Here is a 27,851-nt window from a genome sequence, read left to right as displayed (position 1 = left end):
CACTTCCTTAAGTTTCGAAAACTGGAAAGGGAAAGACCCAATATTGTCCAAGATCTCACACTGGATGCAAGGTCTCCCTTTGTCTCCTTAAATTCTGGAAGGGCAGAAAGCATAAAATACTCCACAATCACTGGATTTTAAACCCATGGAGAGTCTACTTTATTTCTTCACATTTCACTGCAATAAGATAGACATCTTTTTTGAGCTTAAAGTCTCCATTGGCCAGTAAAGATATTTGCATTTATCCTCAGCAATTATCACAGCTGAAACTCCTAACTACACAGAATAACTGCTTGCTGAAATGCATCTTTGACATAATCCTGAATAACTTAATAGGCAGTTAAAGTTTGCTACTAGATTCCCCCCTTAGTAAAAAATAAATCTATATTTATTAATGAAACATGCCTTCCCACAACTATCATAAGAATTGTATCACCTGGATTCCTCATTGTATTTTATAACTAACCTTTTCCCTGAAGTTTTCTGTAAGTGTAAATTGTGAGAGGTACCTTGATTTAGCTGGACTCTTACAGGACTTTTTCAACAACTTCAAACAACAAAACAGAACCACAGAACATGCAGAGTTGGAAGGGACCCACAAGGTTCATCGAGTTCAACCCTTAGCCCTGCACAGAACCATCCCCAAGAGTCGCATCATGTGCCTGAGAGTATCATCCAAATGCTTCTTGAACTCTGTCAGCCTTGGTGCTGTGACCACTTCCCAGAGGAGCCTGTTCCAGCACCCAACCACCTCGGGAGGTGAAGAATCTTTCTATAATATCCAACCTCAACCTCCCCTGACACAGCCTCAGGCCATTCCCTCAGGTCCTGTCACTGGTCACCACAGAGAAGAGATCAGTGCCTGCTCCTCCTCTTCCCCTCACGAGGAAGTTGTAACTGCAATGAGGGCTCCCCTCAGTCTCCTCTTCTCCAGATTGAACAGACCAAGTGCCCTCAGCCGCTCTTCACACAGCTTCCCCTCAAGGCCCTTCACCGTCTTCGTTACCCTCCTTTGGACACTCTCTAAGAGCTTTATATATATCTTTCCTACATTGTAGTGCCCAAAACTGCACACAATATCCAAGGTGACAACTCTTTTGCTCTTTTTTCCTGTCTTCAATCCTACAAACCGCAAGAATCACTGTAAGTCTAGGAAAACAGTGTGCTGACTTTGGCTGGGGTAGAGTTAATTTTCCTTGCAGTGACTGGTATGGGGCTGTGTTTTGGATTTGTGCTGAACACAGTGATGATAATAGAGATGTTTTTGTTGTTGCTGAGCAGCGCTCACACAGAGCCAAGGCCTTTTCTGCTTCTCGTGCTGCCACACTGGTGAGGAAGTTGGGGGGGCTTGGGAGTTTGGGAGAAAGTTGCTGGTTGGGGTTATACCATGACAACCAGCTATTCCTCACAAAATAGATGTACTTTGAGGCCCCACAAATAGTACCTCCTGACTATAATTCACCCAGAGAGAGGCCTAGGGGTAGGCCTAGGCCTAGGTGTAGGGGTAGGCCTAGGCCTAAGCCCAACTCCCTTCTGACCATCTGCTCCCCTCAGGCACACAGTCCACATGGACCTACCACAAATAATGAAGTTGCTTAGTTTTACCATGCCTTGGTTCTACATAATGTCTTCCTGAAACCCCAGGGAAAGGTGTTACACATCATAACTTTTGAAACACATAAGAGGTGTAATAAAGTCAGGGGCTGAGGCACTTTCAAACTGATGGGATTGGGAAGTCAGAGTAGGATGGGGACTCAAGATGTCTCAGCTTTCGAAAAATGCTGAAGGGATTCTATCTGCAGGCGCTACCTGTGGGGGGAAGGAATTAGATTCATCTTGTTGTATCGTACACATTCAGATCTACTTCTCTCCATCCTTCCAACTAACAGATAAAACTAAAAGAAGATACTGAAATGTATTACAGCTTACCAAGATTGACAAATTCTGAATTTTTCCATCATTTAATTTGTCAAAGTAGAACAAATCGTAATGCATGCTCTGCCATTTTTCATTGCTAATTTTTTTATTTTCTCTTCTCCTCCCAAAACAACAACATAAATTATATTGAAAAACTGTATTTCTTTTTTTTAATTGCTTCTGGGCTGAGACCAAGTTTCTAAGTGGAAGCAAATTTTTATGTCCAAGTTATAATCTCTGAAAAACAACTTATAATGAGAATGCTGACACAATTTTAAGTGGAGTGACAAGAATGGCGCCAATATAATGTAGTCAAAACATGTGGGAAATAAAGTATTTTGTTCCAGAAGGATATGAAATTCCCAACTCAGAATAAAGTATACGTCTGGTATTTACTGGATTCTACCAAACATAACAATTTTGCCAAACATGCAAGGGCTTCAGGGAGTACAGGATTCAATCACAATTCAAAACCTCTTCATCTTGGATACATTTGAGACAAAGCGATTCACGAGCCACAGGGGCTAACTTCTTTCCTTCCTCCAGAAAGTCAAGTGGGATTCACCCTGAGTGAATCATAATAATAGATAAAATAAGAGTTCAGCAAAAGATCTGCCTAGCAGAAGCATCCGAAAGCCCACGGAAAATCAAAAATATTATAAACCACCTAAAATGATGAACTGTGTAGTAACTATGTAACATGGGAACCATAACAATATACCAAAAAGGAAGAGCATGGGAGTTTATATGTCCTTTGTGAGTCAGTAGAGGTAGTTTCAATGCCGACATGAAGCAGAGCCTAAGATGAGCTATTATCATGTTATTCTTTATTAGTTGTTTAGCACTGACATTTTATTTAGTTCTTCACCAGAGAGCCCTTGTCCTATTGGATTTACAGTTGCAGGCCCTCTGCCATTTGTTCCAGCCAACTCTTAACTCCTCTGAAACTCCTAATGTCAAGACGGATAAAGAGATCTGCCAAGACAAACCCAATGACTGCACAAAAAACCCACACTGAAGCAATGACACAAGGCTTGAAATAGAGAAAGAGTTAACCGCACTTTTACAAATTGCTTACTGTGGGAAATAGAGAAAAAGGAAATGTTTAAGAGTGATGTGAATGGGAAGAGATGGATTAGTGAAACAATGGATCAGTCCTCTCTTGAGGACAAGAAAATTGGCACAGGGAACTGCAAACAACACTTGAGTTCTACCCAGGAAATAGGAAGGAATAGCTGTCAAAAGGAAAGGGAGCAAGAGGGGATGGAAATCGAGTCTTGTACAGGACAGGTAGATATTGTGCCTCCCGAGCAAAGAATGCAAACAGAAATTAGGAAAAACCTAATGACTCACATTTGTAAAAGAGTTGTCCCTCTGCCTTTCTTTTTTCCTGCCCTCAGCTGCACAGTCTCACCCTCGGTGCTGACGCATCTGATAAGAGAGGGATCATTTTCTTCCCAAAAGAAAATTATTTCCCTGTTGTTATTTTCTACCAAATAAGCCACTTGAAAAGTAATGTGGAGACGAATAAGACTGTATCTTGTCTGCATCAGTGGGTCACTAAATTGATTTAGCTGACTTTCCCCCTAAATGCAGCACTAATCTGCACAGGGAAGTTCTTCAGCTTTGCTGAGGGGCTCCCAGATGTAAAAGCATTTTTGCTGGCAGAGACCTGCCTCCCTCACCTCTTTGACAGATTCATGCTTGAAAGCAAGCACAATTAAACTTCAGAAGTCGTATTATGAAATCCCACTCTATTCTCAGCTGTTTTAGCAGGTATCCAGGGTTTTTCTGTGAGGTCTTAAAATGTGGGAAATTATTAGGAAAACTGACCTTGGTATGCTGCTAACAGCACAAGTGTCACTGAGTATTTCACACATATGAAAGCCAGTAGCCTTTTGGTACTGGTTACCAAGTCTGACGTTGTCAGAAATGAACTTCACATCGGCACATTTTAAGCAGGAATGGCCAATTGGTACCTCAGCTGCTAATATTTAAAATAATGCTGACATCTAGTGGCTGGCTGCGCTCGCACACTTCTGTGCAGGGCTGAAAGCTCTTTGTGTGTGTCCAGTGTCATTCCTAACCCTTTGGAGGCAAGAGGCTCTAGATGGAAATGTCACATCTCTCCTAGTTGTGCATTATTCAAACAAAGAAAATGCATCCTAGTTCCGCAGAGATGGTAAGATAAATAAAAAAAAAATTTACAAAAAAATATTATTCCTCTTTCACAGATGGGAATTACCATGAGATAAAAGAAATTACAAGCCAGGTGGTTAAAAGCTGATGAGGTCAAGACTGCTGCCAACTGGAGCTGAAGAAAACTGAAGAAGAGTCCAGACTTCCTCAGAAATATCAGATGGTTGAAAATAGTGAGATCTGATCTACAGCAAGGCGTATCCAACTCCTCCTCACTGTCAGCCCAGAGCCCTCTCGGAACACATGGCTGCTGGCTGGCTCTGCCCTAGCAGAGCACTGCTGCTCCTGGTCTGGCCAGGGAGGAGACTTTCTGGGTTGAATTGTCTGTAGTGGCCCATATGCAAAGAGAACACACCCAGAAGAAGCAGCTGGACATTGAGAGACCCCAAAGACAGCCAAGAGGAGCCTGAAACATGGCCAGAGCAAAGATTAACAGTGTCTTTGTCCTGTCTTATCTGGACAGTGAGAGAGACCTACAAGCTACAAATCAAATAAAGTTACATGAGGTTGGACCTCTCCATAAGGAAGTTCAGCAGAGAAAAACTGTACAGATCTCATTTTGGCCCTATACTGCAGCTCTGCTCAATTTAACTGCCATAAAACTGGAAAAATCAGAGAGACACATCTCCAATAAATGATGATCACTGCTATACACCCCTCCCTCACTGCATTTGCTTCTGGATGTATTAGAAAGCAAAAACTGACCCCTTCCTCATGCAGCACATTAGATTTTCCAGGATAACTTAAACATCAGGTCCTTGAAGATAAGACTGGAAAGCTTTGTATATATCCACATGCTGACTGAACCATCAGACAGTTTCCTCTCTTCTTATGCAAAGCAGGTCTGAAATTTTCTCAAAATACTGGTTGTTAGAAGAGCATGATCCTGCCTCTGACCTGGCATGGGAGTAAAACAGATAACCCCAAGATGAGCAAGCCAGCCTTCCTCATGCTCAAAATGCAGTTGTGCCATTTTCTTGTGACAGGAGGCGCATGTTCATCTGGGAACAAGTTACCGGAGTAGAAATTGGACTCCCACCTGGAGTACTGCACCTGGCTCAGAGGCCTCCAACATAAGTAGGTCTTGGAAGTGTTAGAGTGGGTTCAAAGGACGGTCACAAAGATAATCAGAGAGCTGGAGCACCTCTCCTATGAAGACAGACTGAGAGAGTTGGGGTGGATCCAGGGAGACTTTATAGCACCTTCCAGTATCTAAAGGGGCTACAAGAGAGCTGGAGATGGACTTTTTACAAGGGCATGCAGTGACAGGACAAGGCTGTAATGGCTTTAATCTGAAGGATTATTAGGATTTATTAGCAAGAAAGTTTTTACTGTGAGGGTGGTGAGGCACTGGCACAGGTTGCCCAAAGAAGCTGTGGATGCCCCATGCGTGCAAGTGTTCACGGCCAGGTTGGATGGGGCTCTGAGCAACCTGGTCTAGTGGAAGGTGTCCCTGCCTATGGCAGGGGAGTTGGAATTGGGTGATCTGTAAGGTTCCTTCCAACCCAAACCATTCAATGATTCTCTGAAATACACTTCATACAGCTACAATTCCATCACTTTTTTTCCCAGTCCGAAACAACTGTTGCTGTCCTTCACAACAGCACCTTGTCTCCTCTCAGATCAGACTTTGGTGGAGGAAGGCTGGTCTATTTTTTCCAGTGCCAAGGAGTGTTGGAGACAACAGGTAACAAAGCAGACAACAAGATCTCATAGGTGCCAGCATCAAGAAAGCATGTAAACTGGCTGAAAATCTGACAGGAGCAAAAGATAGTTTAAGGAGAATCACAAAAGGTACCGAGATTACAGATCATTCAGGAAAACCTGCACGTAATAAGGAGGTGAATTCACACTTCAAGACACAAAAAAATACCATACTTCAGTACCAGAAAAACAAATATCAGTTGAGCCCATCTCATCAAAGGACAAGGCAAGAAGTCCAGATGCAGCAATCCATCTTCACTAATTTTGCAAATTTTCGTATATCTAAAAGCATATATGAAATACCAAAATCCTGAAGCAATAGAGTGTTGCATGAAATAGCAAAGTCCTGAGGCAGTAGAGGCACTATGTGGCCCATGTGATCTGTGCTGGTTTTCATCTCATTACTCTGGCAACTTTCCTACAGGCTTAAACAAAATTCTTAGCAACAGTAAACATGTTATTCTAAATACCTTGAACAAGGAACATTGTCTTAACATATTGCTCATACCAAGACAAAAATATATCTACGAAACAGTGGTCAATTAAATCATCACAATGGATTGACAAAGGAACACTTTTCCCGAGGGCTAAAGACAAGTTCTCTCTAGTACACCCAGCCCCAGCAACATAAGACAATGTTTTCAATTCAACTCTCATTACTTTGAGAACAATTACTCAAATCCCTGTCCCACCAAATTCAAAGTATTTACTGAAGATTCAAGTACAAAGAAATGGAGAAAAGCACTCCAACAGATGTTTCATTTCTCAGTGCTGCAAATGCCTCAGCAGTACTGGCAGCCACCAGCATAGAGAACTCAAAAGCTTCATTTGCAACTATTTGCCATCATTACCCAATACTCCCTCTGAGATGACTTCAACCTTTTCACAACAGAGTCCTCCAAAAAACATGGAGGAGAGTGACCTCTAAAAGACCAAGAAAGTATCTGGAATGTTTAGAAACACTATCAGAGTGAGGGATTCCAACACAATAATGCAGTGTTATTATAGGCCACACACAAGTAGACGTCCAGTTCTTCCACAAGAAATACTTAAAACAACCCTTTCTACTCTACAACAGCCAAGAAATTCAAGCACGTGCATTGAGACTTAGCTGTCCCTGGTGATTTACTAAGAGAAGTCATTGTCGAGGCATTAACAAAAACAACTATTAATGATGACATTACGATCAAATGATAAGTAACAGATGATTGAACAGAAATTAAATGGTAATCAACTGGTGATTAAGTGATCCTTGAATATATCACTCATTGAACAATGAGTGATTTGACAAAGATTTAAATGATGGTTTAGTAATGATGATTTAGTAATTCAGGTAGCTGTCAAACACTCCACTATTTAACATACTTGCAATAATTAAGCTATAGTTGGATACATATAAACGTCACTAGCACACAATATACTTTTAAGGCTCAAAGTAAAACGCTCCTTACCTTGCTGAAGAGATCAGACACTGATAAAGGGTCTCTCAGCCCTGAGGAGTGATCTGGAGAGGTGTCCCTGCTCACAGGGAGATCAGCAGCAGTGCTCAGGGGGCTCAGGGAGCCACAGGAGCTGACAAGACAGAACGATGGACTTGCAGTCAAACCCTGCCTTGGTGTCTGTGCACGTGTGCGGCTGCAGCAACTTCAGCTCTGTCTGGTCCCAGCTCAGGCTGCTGCTGTTATCTCTGGATCAGACACGGCCCAGGTGCCTCGGTCCCTGAGAAGATGCAGCCTGGCATGGCTGTCACAGAGGGCATGGCTGGGCCAGGATCAGCTGGGCCGGGATCAGCCCGGCCGGCTCGCCTGAGCCAAAGCTCTGCTCACGCCATCAGTGTGGGCATCCACCATGGAACCATCACCAAATTTACCAGTACACACTTGCCACATCAACCTAAACTTAATTATTACTTCAGTACTGCTGCCAGCACAGAACTTACATTTAGTAGCTCCTTACATAAATATTTGCCTGAATATTTGATAGAGAAAATATAACAGTTATTAAAAAGTCATTATTGAGGTTTATCCAGAAAAAACCCCAAACTCACTGATCTAAAATACTACATACACTGCTGAAGATTTGCCAACAGGCTGTTAAACTCTTTTAAAGGGGAAGGTTTTCAATTGAGATCTTGTATACTTTTAATATGAAAAGCAGTGATTTATTTTATTCCATCTCTTTACACTTTCCATACATAGAGCATTCAAAAGATCCATAATGAAAAAAAGATCTGTTTGGAAACAGAACAGTATTACTCTACCTTGCACAAGGACTCCCATCCTAAATGCTGTACCAATCAATCATGTCTATGGCAGTACATTAGCAATGACTCAAGCAGAAACATAACCAAGTATAAAATAAACCTGAAAATTATCTAAGCTATAAATTTATAAATTTCTTGACTAGGTGCTAATGTCAATCCTCTTGAAGACAAAACCTCACAAAAAAGAATGTTCAATCAATAAAGCTAAATATCCATCCAAATTTTACTTCAGTAGAATAAATACACCAAAAAGCTCTAAAAAAAGTCTGTCGTGCCCCTCATTAATGCAGCAAAATGATGATACAAAGGCTTTGAGGTGATACTGACAAGAAGCAGATTAAACTTTTTGCCCAGAGCACACAACAGTTCTTTGCCCTGAAACTTCAACACAAGGAAGTTAACAGGTCTATTCCCTGAGCCAAGGATTCGACCTGAACCTATGGAAGGCTTCCAAGTCCTCAAAAAGCTTCATAGGAATTTACCTATTCAATTAAGATGATTATTTCAAAGTGTCAAGAACAGAAAACCAGTTCAAAACTACACACTGGTATAAATTCACTTAGCTGTAAAAATTTTGTGATGCTAAACATAGTGTTTGTCTATGAAGATTTCTTTCAACCAAATAAAAATTCCATTTTTTTTTCAAAAATAGTTCATAAAAAGGGCACGTCTGATGAACTTGTATTTGAACAGCAGCAGTTCCAAATTAAAGTAGCATTTTTTAACAGTTTTGGGTTCAGTTTTTGCCTTCGACATGAGAAAATACTGGTTTTGGAACATGTCCTGAAAAAATTTGGAAAAATAACTCATTTATTTAGCTGCACATTTCCCTCTCCTCACCTTTTCACACAGCATTACCACAAGCTTGCAATTTAGTAGTACTGACAGACACTTCTCTTTTCAGCAGTTGCTCAGACTACAAAGCAAACAGTCTCAGCCAGATAACAATCTGGTAATCTAGCAAAATCTAGTAAAAAATGCATCCAAGCATGACCTTTGTAAGTTCATTTTCAAAATCCGAAACTGGAGCATGTTAAAAATAATGAGTTGCAAAGCTCCTTAATCATTACAAGAAAAAAATATAATTCAATTTCCTGCAAGGAAGTTCCACAAAATTAAAATACCAAGGCAAGAACAAATTTAAAGAAGTGGAGGGAAACACCTAGATGATTTATTTACAAAAAAATTGTCCCCAAAACACAAAATCTTCATTTGCAAGCATTTTAACAGATTAGTCACAAGTATTCTCTGCATGTTACTACAAATTGTTTTGATAGGTGAAAGGCACATTACTATTAAATAGTAATGGAGTAGATGCTGTGTGAAACTAAGATAATGCACTTTCCCAACACAGTTTCACAGGAACATTCTCCTACTGAAAGGGGGCTACACCACATACACTGACAAATCTCTGAAGAAACGAAAAAAAAAAACAAAAGATAAAAATCAAGGGTTTTGTAGAGACAGGTGCACTAATATTGTTCTGAGGTTTCTTTGGACAGGAGGGCAGTCTTGATATCATCATAAATGATACTTACAGGGCACTTCAGGAACTTTTCAGGCTACCCATGCAATTGAGTTCTCTTTCCACTGACCAAACCATTGTAATTACAAACACCTTTGCTTATGGCAAGCTGATATCCATCCACATGACAGCTCTGTTTACGTTCACCCCAGGAACTGTCTCACTGGGGTGTTCTCCAAGTTGCTAATAATCACTTCAGGGGGAAAAGCATTTGTTCACTATTTTCACTGCAGACAATAATCCAAGCTAGTATGAACAGAATTACTTCCTTTGGGAAGTATGCATGTTGGCAAGAGTAATCCATTTTAAGTGCACTTTATCACAATGCTAAAATATATACACATACACATATGACCATTAATTGGCCTGTATTAGCAATAGCAGCTCTATCTGCCAACTACCACAAGGAACCAATCTTTGAGATATTTCTTGTCTTGTGGTTGCACAAGTTTAGCCAGAGATGCTTGTGTTCCAAGAGACAGATGGATGCTTCCAGTGAGAATACAAAAAACAGAGGAAATAAGAGGGAGTGCAGATCTCAGTAAGGGATGGCATATGTAAAGCAGAGGAAACAGCAGAGCCATTTCACATTGAGACAGCTAGCAAAAACCTTCAGAGGTTACATAAAATCAACACAAATACACTGCCAAGTTTTATTGCTACATACTGTCTAATACTTTTAATTTCAAGTAGTTTATTGTTAGGTTCAAGTCAATCTCAACTTTGCTCTTCATATAGCAATGTCATTCACCTCTCCCTCAGATATATTGTGTGATGTTTTAACGAATGGAACAACTCAGGTCTATTCACTAAGACAAAATGAACTTTGTTTTTAACAGCCCATAAATTATTCTGGCACATTAGCCTATCATTGAAAGCATAAAGAATTTAAAATCCTAAGGTGTGAAACAGTTCTTTTTTTCAAAAACAAAAGTAACAGAGTTATGTAAAATCTTACCATTTCTTTACTTCAGCAGCTTTCATCTCATCAACTGCTGCCCAAGTGCAGTGATTAAGTAACAGCTGCCTGCCTACTAGGCATGTTGGCCAAGAAGGCATAAAATGTTTTTCTTATTTAGCCTTATCAAATACACCTAAAGATTTCCTAGAATAGTATGTTAATTGCACCAGCTTTTGCAGTTCTACGGCAAGCTCTATTCACCTTAAGATTACAAGCCCACCTCCTTCCAAAGGATAACAATGCTTTCAAAAACTTGAGTCCTCAACCCAACCTCAGTCTCTACCCCATCTGACATCTGATCAGTGGTGAGTATATGGAATCACTGAAAACAAAATGAAAATAGAATTAAGCAGATCTTACAAAAAATTGTAATATTTTTTTTAATAAAATACAATACCAAGGGAACAGCTGTTAGGTTCTCAGCCTTTAAGTATGCCCATGACTTGTGGCATGTCCCTCTGCTCACACAATAGCGCAATGTAAGCTTCCCTGATAAACCATCACTAAACTAAGGACTATTTACTGCAGTTCCTCAGCACAGGTCTTCATACTTCTGTGTAAGTATGAAACTATGTAACTATGCTGTGAGCAGGAGACACACAGGCTTGATTCAGGAAAAGCACTGCCCGTTGGAATGCTCTTCCATACACAGGCACCAGGGCCACGGTCAAAGAGGAACCCTATCAGTTAAGAGGGTGAAAGTAAATGAGGACTAGGTAGGACACAAGGACCCTGCATGAACCCCTGACTCCATTTCTTCCCTTCGAGCCACAGTAACTTCTCTTTCTGTGGCTATAAATTACTAAACTACTCAAAATCACTTGGACAAAAGTCTCTTAGGTTCAATGCCACAATCAGATAACCCACTCCCTACAGGTCAGTCACCACAAGAACGTAAAAAACAAATGTCCTTCCTAAAAAAAGCCTATGCTGACATAAGTGACCAATGATAATTTTCCTACCTAATCTGTGGTTACCTTAAAAGTCAGATCAAAGAGAAACTCCACTGAAAAAAGACAATCAGCCATTCTCTTAACAGCCATAACTTATCAGGCACTCTTCTGTTTGATGTTTGAATGTGTGTTTATATCTGTTGCTTCCATATTTACATGACACTTGTTCTTCTATCTTAGTGAAAAATTTCTATCCCCGTGGGCTACACAAATCAATCCCCCACCCGCAGACATGGACCAAGTATAAGATGATTAAGTTTTCAAATTTCCAAATTACAGCAGTTGTAATAAACAAACAGCAGGTTCCATAACTTGTCAGTGCAGCTGAATTTCTTAGTGCAGCTAATTTTCTATAAAAATAACACTACGTCAACAGAAGTCTTCATTTATTTCCAAGTGTTCAAATTGTTACTACACATATGCCATTCAACTATTTTTTATTTGAACATTAAGGTAATTACAGTTGCAGGGCTCATATTTCCAGTGGCCTCTCTGCAGAAGATACTACCAGAGCAAAACATGAAACATTTCACATGGCTAACAATATGACATTTGAGTTACCAAAATTACAATCATCATATTTTTTTTTTCTGCTAACGGATTACATAAGTACATAACTGGGGCATTTCCTTTAACAGAAATATCAGAATTAGTACTGCACTTGTTTATTTTCAATATTAACATCTCCACATACGAGCAACATGGTACATGACAGTTTGATTATCACACATACAGTACTTTGGCAGCTCTAACTGTGACGTTTTTCCCCCTAAGCTCCACAGTAGGTTTATTTTATAAAACATATTGCTAATATGCCCTGCATAAACACGAAGAATAAAATGCATCTTTGTTTTGTCACTTCAGTGGGGAAGAGAGCAGTGCTCTTACCCCATATTACACAGCCTTGTCATACATGCACAATTTTCTTCCATGAACACTTCTAAATGTATCCTAACTAATATTTTTTCTGCAAGAAAATAATCTTTATTCAAAAAAAAAAATCAGAATTTTCTTCTCAAATTAGGAAGACTACAGCCATGGATGATTACATGACAAATCACTACTGTTTATTTCAAAATACTGAATGTGCCAAATTTTTATCAAGGTTACTTGTATATTATTGTCTTCCAAGCACATCAGTCACCTGATCAATTCATCCCCTTTTGAGTTCATTTGTGAAACTGTCTGGTTTATTTAGATACCTACTAATAACTAATAGTTCGTGCTTAACAAATACAAATTTCTTTGAACACTTCTACCATCAATTTCCACAAGAGAACTAACCACTGTAATAAACTTTTTCACTTCACTCTCCCCAAATGAATAATTTTAATTTCCCACCTTCCTGAACACAATTATATTGTACTCTGATACACAACTGCCACCCAATGACCTATTACCACAGTAATCTAAGTGAGGACACTATTCCCTCTAATGTAATCATGCACTTTAAAGTAGCTACATGAGAGTTTTAAAGTAAAGTGGATGAAATCTGGTTGCAAAATTTCAGATTTAAAGGAACAAAATCATATATACATACTGCAATAACAAATATCTAAAAGTTGTCTACAGTGATATGAAACATTTCATTCACTCACTTGTGATATTTTAGCAGCTATTTTGTATTTATTCTATTTGGTCCAAATAGCCCTACATGATGTTAGCAGTCACTCAGAAAAGAATGTTGTGCCCAAAAACACATCTGCTACCACAAACATCTCTTCAACCTTTTATTCATCCTCCAGCAATTCTTAAAAATTTAAGATTTCCTGAGCTATAAAAAAATCCAGATCTTAATTTATTTGTAATATCTCATATTTGTACAAATATGTAATATTTGTAATATATACTTGTGAACTCAGTCATTTAATACCTATTTGCATTGAATAATGAACTCTGCAGCACAGGAACAGCCTGTGTATGGCACTTACAATCATGTCTGCAATAACAACTGTACTGAGATGTTCCATAATTAAAAAATGTTTATCTATACAAAGTTTAGAAACTACAATTACTTTATCAACAAATAGGAAAATTACAGCCAAACTAATTAGGTTGGACATTCACTACATACTACATCTTGAAATGTCCGTTTTCATGACGTTGTTTTATCTTCTTGCTTCAATTAACTGAGTTAAGTGAGAAAATCGATTCTTCTCCAATTTTGCTTCCATTTATTCCCTGTTGTTATTATGTGCCAGCTAACTTTGGTCTTTCACCAGTGACTTCCATTCTCGTGTGCCCCTTATCTCTCAGAGTTCTACATCGTACTTGTGATTCGGTGCCATCAAGAAGCCCTTCCACTGGGGCAGCTTCTGGTCTAGCAGAGCTTCCACGGGGCAGAGGCTTTTCTTACCAGAGCATTATCAAGGCAGGCAGCATGGATGGGGCAGGAACATGACAGACAGACATTTTGGCTGCAGCAGTTTTAACCCTGTTTGACTGCTTAACCTGTGCTACAGTCTAATTTAAGCATCATTGTTTATGCAATACTCTCAATTGAACAAAAGCCCTACAAAGACAGGTCAACTGTTCCTTTTCTATAGAATAACTGGTTAGCATGTGTTCCAGAATGAATTTAATGCAAACCTTGAAAAAGGTATTAACTAATAACCACATGTGGATCTTTTAAATACTGTCTTACTCTGAGGTATATGTCTATTACTGTAAAAGTTTATGCATCACATCTAGAATTCAAGAAAAAAGGCTATTTGTATTTTCTAGGTCAAGCAAACTACAGAAAAATGAGAAAATTAGCATGTGTTTTGTGTTCAAGTGTTATTGTTTAGCTTAATACTTCATGCAAGTAATGCAAAAAAAGCTATATACTCAAGACTGTTTACATCTGAATAAATAGGGTAAATTAGCAAATACAGTATTGAAAACTATCTACAAAAATGTGTTTTCCCCAGTATTCACTGTTTGTATCAAGTCTTAAAGCAGAAAGTTGCAGGGCAGTACCAAAAAATTAAATTGAGACATTTTAAGAAATCTCAGAAAATAAATTTGTATTAACTATGAACTAAACTGAAACTAAACCAATGACTAAAGCTATTAGGTGGCCTTATCAGCAAACACCTTCAATCAAAAGGCCATAAACAAGTATGTTTTACATATTACTTGATTTGTTTATTTTACACCATGGGGTGAAAGCAACACAATTCCTTTTAGTAAAGTATACACAAATAGCCTCACTCAGAATACACTTTTAATGCACATAAAAAAAGTATTCATCTTACAAATTGTTTTGCAATCCAAATATACAATAGCTTGGAAAACAATATTTTAGAAAACTAAAGCCAATGTAAAAAGACTGCTTAATACAACTACATGATATAAGTTTTTGTATGGCTCTCTCTTTAGAGTTTTCTTACTGCATCATCAATATCAGAAATCTGTTCCTTCAGCTGATTCCACTGTTCTGGATTTAAAGAAATACCTGAAATGCATTAAAAATAAACACTTAGGACAAAAAGAAAATTGTGGTGCAGTATTCTTGTGTAATTACTATAAAGGCTAGTTTCATACACAAAATCTATGTCATAACTATTAATGCCTGAGCTATTTCAACAACCATCATAGTTACGAAGTGAAACTGCTCACTTTGAACACTTCAATTTAACTTTAGGTTACCTCTAGACAAGCTTACATTGCAAAGAGAATGTGTGTAATAAAAAATTTTGCAAGTATTAGGCTAAACACAAGAAGGCCTTAACAGAAGGCAGTACAAAAGCCCTGGGTGAGAAGTAGGAAATCATTCATATTCCTGCTGGCTCCTAAAAGCCATACCTATGTGGACTGATTTTCTATGCACTTTTCAGGTACTATAATTCTGGATTCCCCCCCCCTCCGTTTTGTTTCTCAAAGCACTGTAAATAACATATACTATAAGTAACCTTCTGGAGAGACTCTATTACACTCACTAACACAAACCAACATAAGTTATTTCTTCTTCAAGTTCACTATAGTTTCCAGTAACATTCAAACATTAATCATTCAATAAGTACCCCATAAACCATCTCCTCAGTTCTACATCTGTCCTCATTTTCCTCAAGCTTGAGTCCAGGTGCATGTTTCATTTGTGCTTTAGTCTCCTCATTCTTCCCCCACAATCTCTATGCCAACTCTGTGAAGAGTGCAGGCTCACAGGGCTACCTCTCATACTTTCTCCCACCAAGCTCTTCTACTATTTACCCTCACTCTCCTCCGTCAGTGATCAGGTGTCCTTCATTGCTTTCTCCCTGTAGGTGGTGCAGGGCCTCAGAACAGTCGAAACTTTGAATTCCACTTTTTGAGCTCACAGTCTTTTTTTTTTTTCCTTTTTTCCCCATCATTGTCTTATGAGGGCACCATCATAATTAAAAGCAGCAAGTGCTGTGCATGGAGCTTCTCTAAGCAGTTTTCCATCAACCTATAGCGTGAAGATTTCTTTTTGAACACAGGTCAGGTGTGCTAACCATTAATAGGGGACAAGCATCATCAAAACGTCCCTCAACTACACACCAGACGAACTGCACAAAGTTCAGATCTGCTGTTTGAGACACTGACCAATTTATAATGCTGGATTTATTTTTCTGTCTTATTATAGTATTTCAAGTACTTATACTGGTTTTAGGATAGCTAAATAGGTGGCTTACGAGTGCATCAATGGAATATTTGGCTCACATACTGTATCAGATTACTATTAAATTTTATCCTAGTAAAATTTCAGCAGGATAAAGTCCTTAGAAATTCATCTTTTTTATTAACTAACAACAAATCCAAAACAAAGAATGTTCCTGTACAACACCAGTACACCTGTTCATGGAAACCTATTCTCAGTGGTTATTCAAGAAATGTTGAAAATGCTTCTCAAACTTTTCAAATTACTGTTCACTGAGTTGCTCCTGAACACACCATAAGAACGTTATGCTGATTTTATGTCTTCAAACTTTGCAGCCTCCCAGTACAGGAAGGCCGGGAAGGGACTTTATGCAATGGCAAGAAGTGATGGGGCAAGGGAGAGTGGCTTCAAAATGGAAGAGGGTATATTTAAACTGGATATTTAGAAGAAATTCTTGCCTGTGAGGGTGGTGAGGCCCTGGCAAGGTTGCCCAGAGAAGCTGTGGATGCCCCATGCCTGGAAGCGTTCAAGGTCAGGTTGGATGGGGCTTTGAGCAACCTGGTGTAGTGGAAGGTGTCCTTGTCCATGGCACGGGGTTGGAACGAGATCTGTAAAGTCCCTTCCAACTCAAACCATTCAATGACTCTATGAATCCCCAGGCCAGAACGTTTCATACTTACCTCTTTCATTGATGCAGTACAAAAACTGATAAAAAGTAGACTTTTCTAAGAGAAGCAACACAACCTTAAGCACAGCACTACTCCTGCAACTGTCCTCACATCCTCATCTTGAAATGAAAAAGTTCTGAAAGTGGTTCACAGTGAAGGCTTGCCATGATAAGCAACTATCCAAGCAGCAATTAAAGGTATAAGGGCTTGTGCTGTACTGTAGATTAGAAACTTGGTACCAAAGCTTGATCACTTGAGATACTTCATCCCTCTACTAAAATCTTCACTTTTTTCCTCCAAAATTAGTCACATTAAATGTTCTGATTTTTTTAATCAAAAATTTAATAGAAACTGAAAGACCTGCTTGTTTTAACAAAATTAACATCTTATAAAAATGATTAAATCTTTTCAGTGAATTTTGAAATAAGAAATCCAATTGTAATAAAATAAATTGTGTTAACTAAGTTAATCAATTGGGGGAAAAAAGTATGGCTGTGTTATGGTCATGTTTATAAGTTCTCTACCAAATTTGCTTGTTTTGATGCCTTGCCATAAAACATGGAGGATCTATTTAGGAAAATGGACTCAGGCCAACAAACCCACTTTGTTCTTATTTATAATCTACAGATTAAACTAATGCTTTTTGAAAATACAAATTATAAGAAAGTAAAAATATTACTCTAAAAATATCACGTAGCACCAAAAGATGATACACAACATTCTACTGCAAACCCAATGTTTTAATACGAAGTAACATCAAGCAGAACAATACCTTTTCTGCCAGGCTTCATTTCACCTTCTTGATCCATCCAGTATTCTCTAATATCAATTAAGACTTTTCCTTTAAAATCCCGAACACTGACATACCTCATTTTGCCAATCTGTCAAAACACACATAAAGGTCTTTTAGGTATTTTACATATTACAGCATTCACTTTCCCCAGCAGCATTAGACTCTGACATGTGACACTGCACACTGCAGCTTATTTTAGACACCAGAGAAACAACTAGATTAAAAGCTTAACTCAGAGTAGTCAGTAGGCTAATAAGCAACGACTTAAAACTAGTTGAGCAGGCAATGCTCAGTGCAGAAGTAGCCCTCCCAGAATAAAAAAGTCTGTATTCTTTACATGCTTGCTTCTTATAAAAGTCATGGATTTACTGTTTTCTGAAATAAAATTTTGCCTTTGTTTCCAGCAGCTGTAAAAGAAGACAGGAAAAAGGGACCTCTACTCCCAAGTGTAAATTTTAGTCCCTTTCACACGTACAGAAAGCGAATTAGATATTCACGTGCAATGCCTCCCAAAAAAAACCCCTCAGGTAATTGTGGGGCTTTTTTTTTTTTTTTTAACACAGTAAATACAGATGGAAATGAAAGTTAGCCAACTACTGTCCCATGCCCACTCCCAAATCCTCACAGGTACCTCACTGTACCAGGTGTTCCAAAAACAACGTTCCAAAAACGTTCCGTTTACCGGCACGTAGCATATTATGAAACGACTCCTGAGTTCCATAATTTCTGCACCAATGTCTTAACTGAATTACATGGGCACCATTTTTTTTTTTCAGGTGAGGGGAAGAGTGAGTGGGAGGAAGTGGGAGGAAGAATCAAACCAACAACTACACAATACACCACACATTTAGGCTTATTAAAGATCTTCCCAAATATGATAAAAAACTATTTATTCACATAAATTCAAAGTACATGGTGAATTGGAGAACCAGAAATTCGATAACAAAATCAGAATAAAATAAAATTTCTCACAATTCCTGTAAGAAATCCTTAGAATTTTGCATGCACCTTCTGGATACATTTTATGAAGAAAGAACAGATTCTAAAGTAAACGATTTTAAAATAAAATACTCCTTCCTGATAAAATATTTCAACTTCCTTTATCTGTGCATCTTGCATTTTGATACAACCTAAGGGGGATCCAAACACTCTAGCATTAAGTCTGACCAGATAGATTGAAAAACTCTCCCATCAAGTACACTGATTCACAGGTGTTTAAGTCATATGCTCTTATTTCACAAAATTAATACAAACATGAACACTTTTATGTCTGCCTAAAGAAATTTTTCTTCTTACGCAGATCATGCCACATGACTTCTAAAACTGATAATAAAACAATTATGACATACCTAGATAACGTAAGTCTGAAGCACTTTTCCTGCTTCAAAGCATCTAGTTCGTTAAAATGAACAAGACATTACAGTTTTTAAGACAGTATTTTTTGACCAATTAAACACTTTCACAGCACTACAAATTTAACATTCAAAAATAAAGTATAAGTTCATGGCATCCAACTCTTTCAGACCAAACTTGGCACCATGCCCAAGCCCCTCAGCACTGCCGGCAAAGAACATCCTAAACAGACTTACACGAACAACGTTTCTTGGTTTTACCCTTTAACGCTTCGCTAACTTTTAAGGTCACCTCTAAGAACAGCTTCAAGTAGTAGCACTCAGCAGCACCTCTTTTTCCATGGCTGTGGAAGAATCTAAGTGTATTGCCAAGTACTTCCAGGTTTGTCCTAAATAATAAAATCTAACATAATATAGCAGCTTAAAGCTGCAAATACAGTTAAAGTGTTTAGAACGTGATTTGCAAAGACTGTATGTCTCAATTCAACTACAGTAAGATGAGTGGCAATAATGCAAAGTTCATATTTACTCAATCAGTCAGTCTAACTTAGATGGAAGCAGTTCTATATGAAAATGCTGAAATTAAGCTAGATTTCACATCACTGTCTAGATTTCAGATGAATGATCACAATAAATTTTGAACAATTTATGCAAAATTGTTCTATGCAAAAGCTGCCATCACCAAAACTTTTAAATACGCTTCTGAAGTACAGCTCCAACAAACATCTAAGGTTTAAAACCACAACCAAAGTCTAGACATAAGTAAACTGATGTTTCTCGATACTTAGCTACCTGCAATTCTGGTACAGGTTCATTCCTGAACAATTCTTTTGTTATGAAGCAGCCGATAGTCCTGGGGTAATTTCACTGACAAACGTATATTTAGATCTCCATAAGTACAGTCATGTTTCAAGGGTTGCTGTGCCAGTTTTGGCTGGGGTAGAGTTAGTTTTTTCACAGTGACTGGTATTGGGCTATGGATTGGATTTGTGCTGAACACAGTGATGACAATATAGAGATGTTCTTGTTCTGAGTAGGGCTTACACAGGGTCAAGGTCTTTTCTGCTTTTCCTACTGCCATGCCTGCAAGTGCATGGGAGGAGACACAGCCAGGACAGGTGACCCCAACTGACACAGGGATATTCCATATCATATGGCATCATGCTCAGTATATAAAGCAGGGGGAAGAAGGAAGAAGGGAGGTACATGCTTGGGGTCTCCCCAAGTAACTGTTACACGTGATGGAGCCCTGCTCTCCTGGAGATGGCTGAAAACCTGCCTGCCCATGGGAAGTAGTGAATTAATTCCTTGTTTTGCTCTGTTTGAGTGCAGCACTTTTGCTTTACCTATTAAATGCTTTATCTCAACCCACAAGTCTTCTCACTTCCAGTTCCCTTCCCAGTCCTGCTGGTGGTGGAGTGAGTGAGCAGCTGCTGGCTGGGGTTAAACCACAACAGTCATATTGACTTACAGCAGTCCAGTTACTGCAGTTCAGCCTTCACAGACAAGTTCATATACTTCATTAAATACTACAGATCCTAAGATTATACTGCTCTACTGAATTATACGAATTAAAACCACCATTTCCAAGTTTGTTTCTCAGAATAAAAAGTACTGAAATTGTGTCTCAGTTCCCTTCACAGCTATGCAACTGACTTCCTCTATGAGCTTCAGTAAGCACCTTCTTCATTACTTTTCCAGATTTTCTGGATTAAATGGTACACACACTGTGGAAGTAGAAACGGCAAAAAAAGCTCCTTTTGTGTATGGACAGCACTACAAGGAGCACAATGAAGACTCCTGTAAACAGTGAGATCTGTCACACAGCAAGTTGTTTGTGAAATGCATCGGTGACCACCTAAGTTTCATAATTAATGTGCTAAACCAAACAGTTTCAGAGCATCGTACACTTACATATTTACCTTCCTTCAGGAGCCTACGATAAAGTCATTACACTGGGAAATTAGAGAACTTTACAGTGGGAAATCAAAGAACTTATCTATCTGAAGTCAAAAAGCAAATATGACCAAAACTCAAAAAAAAAAAAAAAAAAGGGTGGAGAGTGGACAGGACAACACACAGACAACTTTTAAGTAACGATGTCAGTTAAATGCATGATCATGCAATGTGGTTCCACTCTGGGTAGTCATTAATGCATCCTGACAAACCTTATCCAAATCAGGCATAGGTAGATGATAGGATTAGTCAAACTAACCAAAGCACATGGTGCAGAGCTCAGGTTGGCTTGAAGCCACAGACAGGAATCTAATGTATCAACACTAAACCCTTCCACACTGACATGAATAACTCTAGTCCTTAGTGCCTCTAGTAATACATCACACAGGGGAGCAAGATAAATTTCTGCATGCTAACTGTACAACAAACTGCAAAGTATACCAGGCTATCTATAAAACCTAAAAAGGCGAAGACCTAAAAAAACATAAAATACACTTGGTCTCTTATATTGAATTAATTCTCTTCTACTTACATTCATACTATTCTTCATAAGTAGTTGAAAAAAAAAATCATTACAGCAACAGTCTCAAACAAAAATATAAAATGTAAAAATTTATGAAAATTATGAATCTTCAGAATGCAGCAGTCACAATGAGCTCTACATTAAGGGAAGCTGTATGCCTTAAGAGCCCAGCCTGAGAGTGCAGAACAACAATCCTCTAAGTATCACATCATTTGAAGCCACTCCCACACACAATATGGACACCATAGAACTTGTGACTATCCTAGGAATGCTTTACAGCCTCATTTCCACCAGCTGAAGCTACACTTGTAAGTTTTACTGTAAAGTCACTTCCACATCAAGAGATCATGTTACTGCCGTGGGAGAGAAACCCTCCAGAAATAAGAGTTTCTAATATTATTAAAAGTCCTAGAACAAACAAAACTGTATCTAAAAAATTACCATGTAACAGCATCTTATAGCATGCTCTTTTAAGTAGGGGGGAGGGAGGGGCAGTATTCTCAGAGCTACTATAGCTCTATTTATCCACTGCAACATTTACCTCTTAGGAACTGGGCGGAAGTTGATGCAGCTTGAAAAAAACGACAAAGCTTCACATAATACAAGGAGCAATCCAAAAATTTTTTTGTTGTTGATTACCTGAAAGGCAGGCAGACTGAGTAACACTGATGTTTTAGGTCAAGGTGATATTCAAATATCTATATTATACTCAACACCAGAAGAACCTTGCTCTTTTCAGACTAATAAGAGTCCTCTACTGTCTGTTTTTAGTAACTTTTTAATATCTTAGGTCAAAAAGGTTTCAAGAAACCAGAGTACACAAATACTTTCATTTTTATTTGAAAGTGCCTGGCTGTTTTTGCATCAGGGGAACACTAAAAGTTTTAACAGTTTTCTTCAAGGCTGGAATTTCTGAACTTGTTATAAATATAACACAAAGTTTATACATAGTTCTTTAGAGTTCTAACTGTGGCTCACCTCATAAGGTATAGAATTCACTATCTCATTTTCCCTACAGAGTTCAAAGCATGCCCAAGCAGAACTAAAAATATTATACACTCCCTTCAATAGGGAAGTCCAGGCATTGCCCCAAAGTTCCCCTCCTCAACATGAGTAGAGGAAAGTGAGAATTAAGACACTAAAAATAACTGCCTTGTATCACAGGGAAGGTCTCTCTAGAAAACGTTTTCTTTCCCCATATTACTTTACACAGCCCAGAATCATTTAATTTTAGCTTACTCTGTGTTTGGGCCACCTCACTAGACACATTTCCCGAACACCCTTTCACGAAGTTGAGAATCAAAGTCTCACAAATTTATATTCCTTTTCAGCCAGCTAATCAGAGACCTTTAATAGGTCTTGATCCATGCCTGTAAAGCACGTAATTCTGAGCTATGTATATTCTTGCACAGGTCTCAGCACACGCTGTTACTGCCTCAGCCAACCCTGGAAACTGCAATACCCTGAATTCACAAACGCACCTTTCTACTGAAAAATGTACATTCATTCCATCTTAAAAACAGGGACAATGTCAAAAATTACTATTATTATGGATGTTCAGCGATAAAATTCTCCATCATAAAATACAGTAAGAAGCAAAACTTATTCCAAGATGCTGTCTTATCATACAAGTTGTCCTTGACCTAGTTAAACAGGAATGAAGAGTCCACGCTTTGGTTTCCAAGAAGCTTTTTTTCCAAGAGCCCTGATTAAAAAACATTTCCATGTAGAGACAAACCTAATCTAATATTTACAGTATACTCTTGGTAAGTGCTGTATTTACCGACAAAATGAGTACCCAGAGCTAGCACAGGCAAAGTCAAGAGGATTAGATCAATTGCTGCAACTCAGATTCTTTTACTCAGCTGAAACTTGACCATGCTCTTCTGAGCATCTCATCTGCATGCGAGCACCGTAATCCCTTCCAGCCAAGGATTCAGGAGACCAAGACTATGCTGCCAAGAAACTCAGATCACCTCATAAAATTTATACTGAATATGATGCAACATGTTACCTTTACCAGGCTTTATGAGTCATCAATTTTACCTGAAACATATTCTCATCTCTGTTACTGCTTTGCTTAGAAGAAGCTGCACCTTTTGAACTTTCACCAGTCTTTTGTTTCTTTACAGGTTTTTCTGGAGCTGCTTGCTTTTTCCGCTTTGCCTTGGAGCAAGGAAAAAAAAAAACCATGAGCCACAACTCACTCTATATGCTACAGAAAAGTTTACATTTTATGTCACAAACCATTACTAAGTAATGCACACTACCATCTTCCTGCTGTGAAGGCAGGACTCCAATACTGTACATTTAGACTGGAATCAAAGAAATAAAACCCTTCCAATGAGCCTAATTCTGTTCCCAGTGAAGTTTACCATAATACTTTGGCTTTAAAGATAATTTAATCATATCAAAATACATTTCAAAAACCCTTCTCTTTTTGCACAGTAACACTGTCAGCTCAGTAGTTTTAATAAAAAAATTAAGTCTGAGAGAAATGACACTTTCCCTTCTACTGAGTGCAACAAAAAATGCAGAACAGTTTATGACTCCTCTTCAAAAAAAGAAATAAAACCTACAGAAGATAATGATTAAAGGATCTGGAAACCACCTCCATCACAAAACTTTTGTTTTTTAATCAGCATCCAATCTCTGCCCTCAGCATGATAAATTAAACATCTTTTTAAAACATTCAGACAATATGACCTGTAAATCACGTTGTTCAGATAACTCACAAAGTTACTGTTTCTACTCACGGTTATATAGTAACCATGTTCCCCACCTCAAAAAAAAAAAGGAATACCAACATACCAAAAATTAGTCTCACCTGCTCAGATCACGTTGTGGATAACCTCTCTGAAAAAAACCCCAACCCTACTGCCCACTAAAGCAGGCTGTCAGACTGTCTTTTCAGGAATACAGTTCCCTAACAAAAAAATCACCCCATCAACTTTTTTTCTTAAGGTCTGACAGAACACCTGATTTGCAAGGTGCAATCAAGTCATGATTGAAGCAATTCAGTAAATCAGACCAAGCCTTTTAAAGTACTACACTAAAATACCTGATGTCTGCATTAAGAAATAGCATTTCTCAAAAACACAAATTCACTAGTTTTTTCTGGTTTTGCTCGTAATCACTGATACATCTATACAAGATTCTAAATTAAATAACTACTAAAAATAAACAGGAACACTCAATTTATACATTCACAACAGTCATGTTAAAATTTATCAATTCAAATACACTCAGGTTGGCTCAGCTTTTAAGTGAGAAACTAACAGGTGGTATTACAGCAAATAAAAGAAAATTAAGCAGAGAAAAAAACCATGCAAACAAGATAAGCAAATGACACAATGAAGCACAGGGTAAAATAAGATTTTTATTACAGAGAAGTAATCCAGATGTCAAATTGGCAGTGGTGGGTGTGGGCATGTTCTCAAAATAAGTCTAAATTCTTGCCATCAGGGCAGCTTATACAAAAGCCTTCTATCACTTGCCACGAAGCAATAAAGAATTACAGGAACCTTGTGATTATATCTATCATATGGAATGACATGAATAAAGCAAAATGCAACTTAAAAAAACCTTTTCCGCAACTCAAAAAACATGTAATCCACCCAAACTTGGGAAAGGGGTTGTTTTTTTGGGGGGCGGGGAGGGAGAGAGCTTTTTTAAGTGTCTCATAAATCACAGGGAATAACAGGCATGTTGTGACATAATGCTCATCTAATTCCTTAACCTCGGCCTGAAATAAAAGAGTTAATACAGTAATAAACTGTATATAATGTTCACCTTTTTGTCAACTTCACTATCTGAATCACTGGCAGATGAGCTTGAAGATACAAGTTCCTTTGATTTAGGCATTCTGGGAAGAGAAAAATAACATGAGAACACTACACAAATACATCCCATTATGGCTGGAAAGCCATCTTCAAATCTGTACTGGCTCATCTTATTCAAAACTCTCCTAAAGACTTTCCTGCCATTTCATGTAAGCTTTAATACACATTGCAGATGCAATCTCAAACACTCTTCCCTCTTGTATCTCTTCCCCTTTTTACTGCAACTGTACTAAATGCAGAAAACGGTTTGGCTTCTGAACTGTTTACAAAAGAACAATTTTTCACAAGTGTCATACATCCCCAGACACGGCAAAAACCACGATGTAAAAAATAAAATATAATGCCGTCCTCCAGTTAAATCCTTTATATGACATTCACATATATAGTTCATTAAGGTCCTTTCACTGCCTGTACTCTTACGTGGGCATTTCACCCAGCTGGACTCACAAGCAATGTGCTGCATAATCATCACACATAAAGATGAAGATCCCACCAACACAACAGTCTGAAAAACACTTCAGTTACAGTGAACCACAGCACTGTAATTAATATTTCCACTGCAGCTTCAACACATCAGTCACTAGAGCCTATTCATTTGCCAGACAAGCGGACATTCAGTTTTCCTGGAATGCATGCTGCCAGGTGTGCTCATACATCACCCTGGTATGCAAATATATGGTTAGATGGACATTCAGCTTTCCTGGAATGCATGCTGCCAGGTGTGCTCATACATCACTCTGGTATGCAAACATGTGGTTAGATGTAGCGGTTGCACATCTTCCCTGCTATTGCTTTGTAACACATCCACAGCTCTTTTGTTCATTCAGAATAAAACCAGGCATCCTAGAGAGAAACTGTGATATGAACCACAGCTAGGAAAGGCTAACATAATACTAAGGGATATTCTGAAGAGTTGTTAAACTGGCAGTGAAATAAAACCCACATATGCAAATTAAAAAAACAACAACAACAACAAAAACCACCACGGAGCCCAAATAATGGTAATGAATCAACGTGGTTCTAAAGTAGAGCAAGACCTGTGGTAACAGCTCGGAGCACTGCGATGGAGGCTGGAGCACTGCACAGGATACAGGGAATGGGGAAGCACACACAAGCCGCGCTGTAAGATGGAGGCAGAGGAGCGCTGGAATGGGACAATGTGAAAATAAGCACAGGGATGACACTGAGTCTGAAAAGCCAAACGATGGTGCGCGGGGATGACCCCAGGGGTCCGCGCGCGGACGAGGAAGGGACAACATGGAGGAAGGTGTGGGCGGAAACCGGAGGAAAAAGGGATGCGGGACGGTGGGAGCCCCCCGGAGGGGCCGAGCGTGAGGCGACACGGCGAGGCAGGCGAGGAGGGGGGTGAGGGCGATGAGACGGGCCAGGCGAGAGCGGGGAAAGGTAAGGAAAGGAAGGCGAGTCGGGAAGACCAGGTAGGCGGATCCCAGCCGCCATTTTCCTCCCCTATTCCTCTTTTTCCACGGCTCGTGCCGCCCCCCCCGAGGAAAGGACACCCAAGACCCGAACAAGGACGGGGGTGGAATGGGGCGAGGACACCCAAGTGCTCCCGGGGCAGGGCGGTAGCGAGGGGGCCGCGGGTCACCCGCAGCGGGGCGACAGAAAGGCAGCACGGGCAGAAGCGGGCCGGGGGTCGCCGGCGGGCCGGGTCCGCTCCCGCTCCCGGCGCGGGGGCAGGGGGGGAGCGCGGAGAGGCGCCATCTTCTCCCTCCCTCAGACCCTCCGCGCCTCTCAGCGTGGCAGCTCCCCCTCGGCAGAGGCGACCGCTCCCCAGCGGGGCAGCCCTCCCGCAGGGCACCGCGGGCACTCGAGGAACACGGGGCAGCCTCCCGGCAGGGCTGCCCTGGGCGGTGCCGCGGGGGGCGCGCGTGGGGACCGGGCACTCACGTCCTGCTCCGCGCGTGGCTGCTCTGCACCGCGACACGGGCGGAACTGACGCGCCGCGGAACGCCCGCCCCGGGCCGCTCACGTGGGGAGGCGGGGCGGGGAGGGGGCTGGCTTTAAAGGGGACGCGCGGCCCTTTGTCCCTTTTGTCGCCCGTTCGCGCCCCCGCCGAGGGGGCGGCGGGAGTGAGCGGGGTCACAGCGATGGGAAGGGAACCTTTGCGGAGTCACAGAACGTCCTCCGCTGGGAGAGAATCACGGAGATAACAGGATATGCTGAGTTGGAAGGAATCCACCAGGATCATCGAGCCCTGCACAGGACTCCGCAGAAGTCACTCCGTGTGCCTGAGAGTATCGTCCAAATGCTTCTTGAGCTCTGTCAGGCTTGGTGCTGTGACCACTTCCCTGGGGAGCCTGCTCCAGTGCCCAACCACCCTCTAGGTGAAGAACCTTTTCCCAGTGGCAAACCTAACCCTCCCCTGACAGGGCTTCAGGCCTTTCGCTTGGGTCCTGTCACTGGTCACCAGACAGACGAGATCAGTATCTGCCCCTCTGCTTCCCTTCATGAGGAAGCTGTAGACTGCAATGGACTTTAGGAATAATTTCTCCCCAGAAAGGGTGACTAGGCAATGGAACAGGCTGCTCAGGGAGGCAGTGGATTCACCATCCTGGAGGAGCGTAAGGAAAG

General features: G+C 39.9%; 1 protein-coding gene across 2 annotated transcripts; it reads right to left on the bottom strand.

Moving 5' to 3' along the window:
* Positions 1–11,891: 11,891 nt before the first annotated feature.
* Positions 11,892–27,236, bottom strand: SUB1 (SUB1 regulator of transcription). Of its 2 annotated transcripts, XM_032675263.1 has the most exons (6): positions 27,168–27,227; positions 26,297–26,403; positions 25,210–25,282; positions 23,464–23,583; positions 17,566–17,674; positions 11,892–14,961 (listed from the first exon to the last, which is right to left on the bottom strand). In XM_032675263.1, exons 3-6 carry the CDS (start codon positions 25,279–25,281, stop codon positions 14,882–14,884), a joined length of 381 nt encoding a protein of 126 aa, XP_032531154.1. In that variant the 5' UTR covers position 25,282; positions 26,297–26,403; positions 27,168–27,227; the 3' UTR covers positions 11,892–14,881. The 2 variants fall into 2 exon arrangements, with proteins under 2 accessions (XP_032531154.1, XP_032531153.1); XM_032675262.1 differs by lacking the exon at positions 26,297–26,403 and having other exon boundaries at positions 27,168–27,236.
* Positions 27,237–27,851: the final 615 nt, after the last annotated feature.

This window comes from Chiroxiphia lanceolata, chromosome Z (assembly GCF_009829145.1).
Source record: "Chiroxiphia lanceolata isolate bChiLan1 chromosome Z, bChiLan1.pri, whole genome shotgun sequence".
Taxonomy (NCBI): domain Eukaryota; kingdom Metazoa; phylum Chordata; class Aves; order Passeriformes; family Pipridae; genus Chiroxiphia; species Chiroxiphia lanceolata.
Note: the sequence above shows the minus strand (reverse complement) of the source record. Positions and strands in the feature narration are given on the sequence as shown.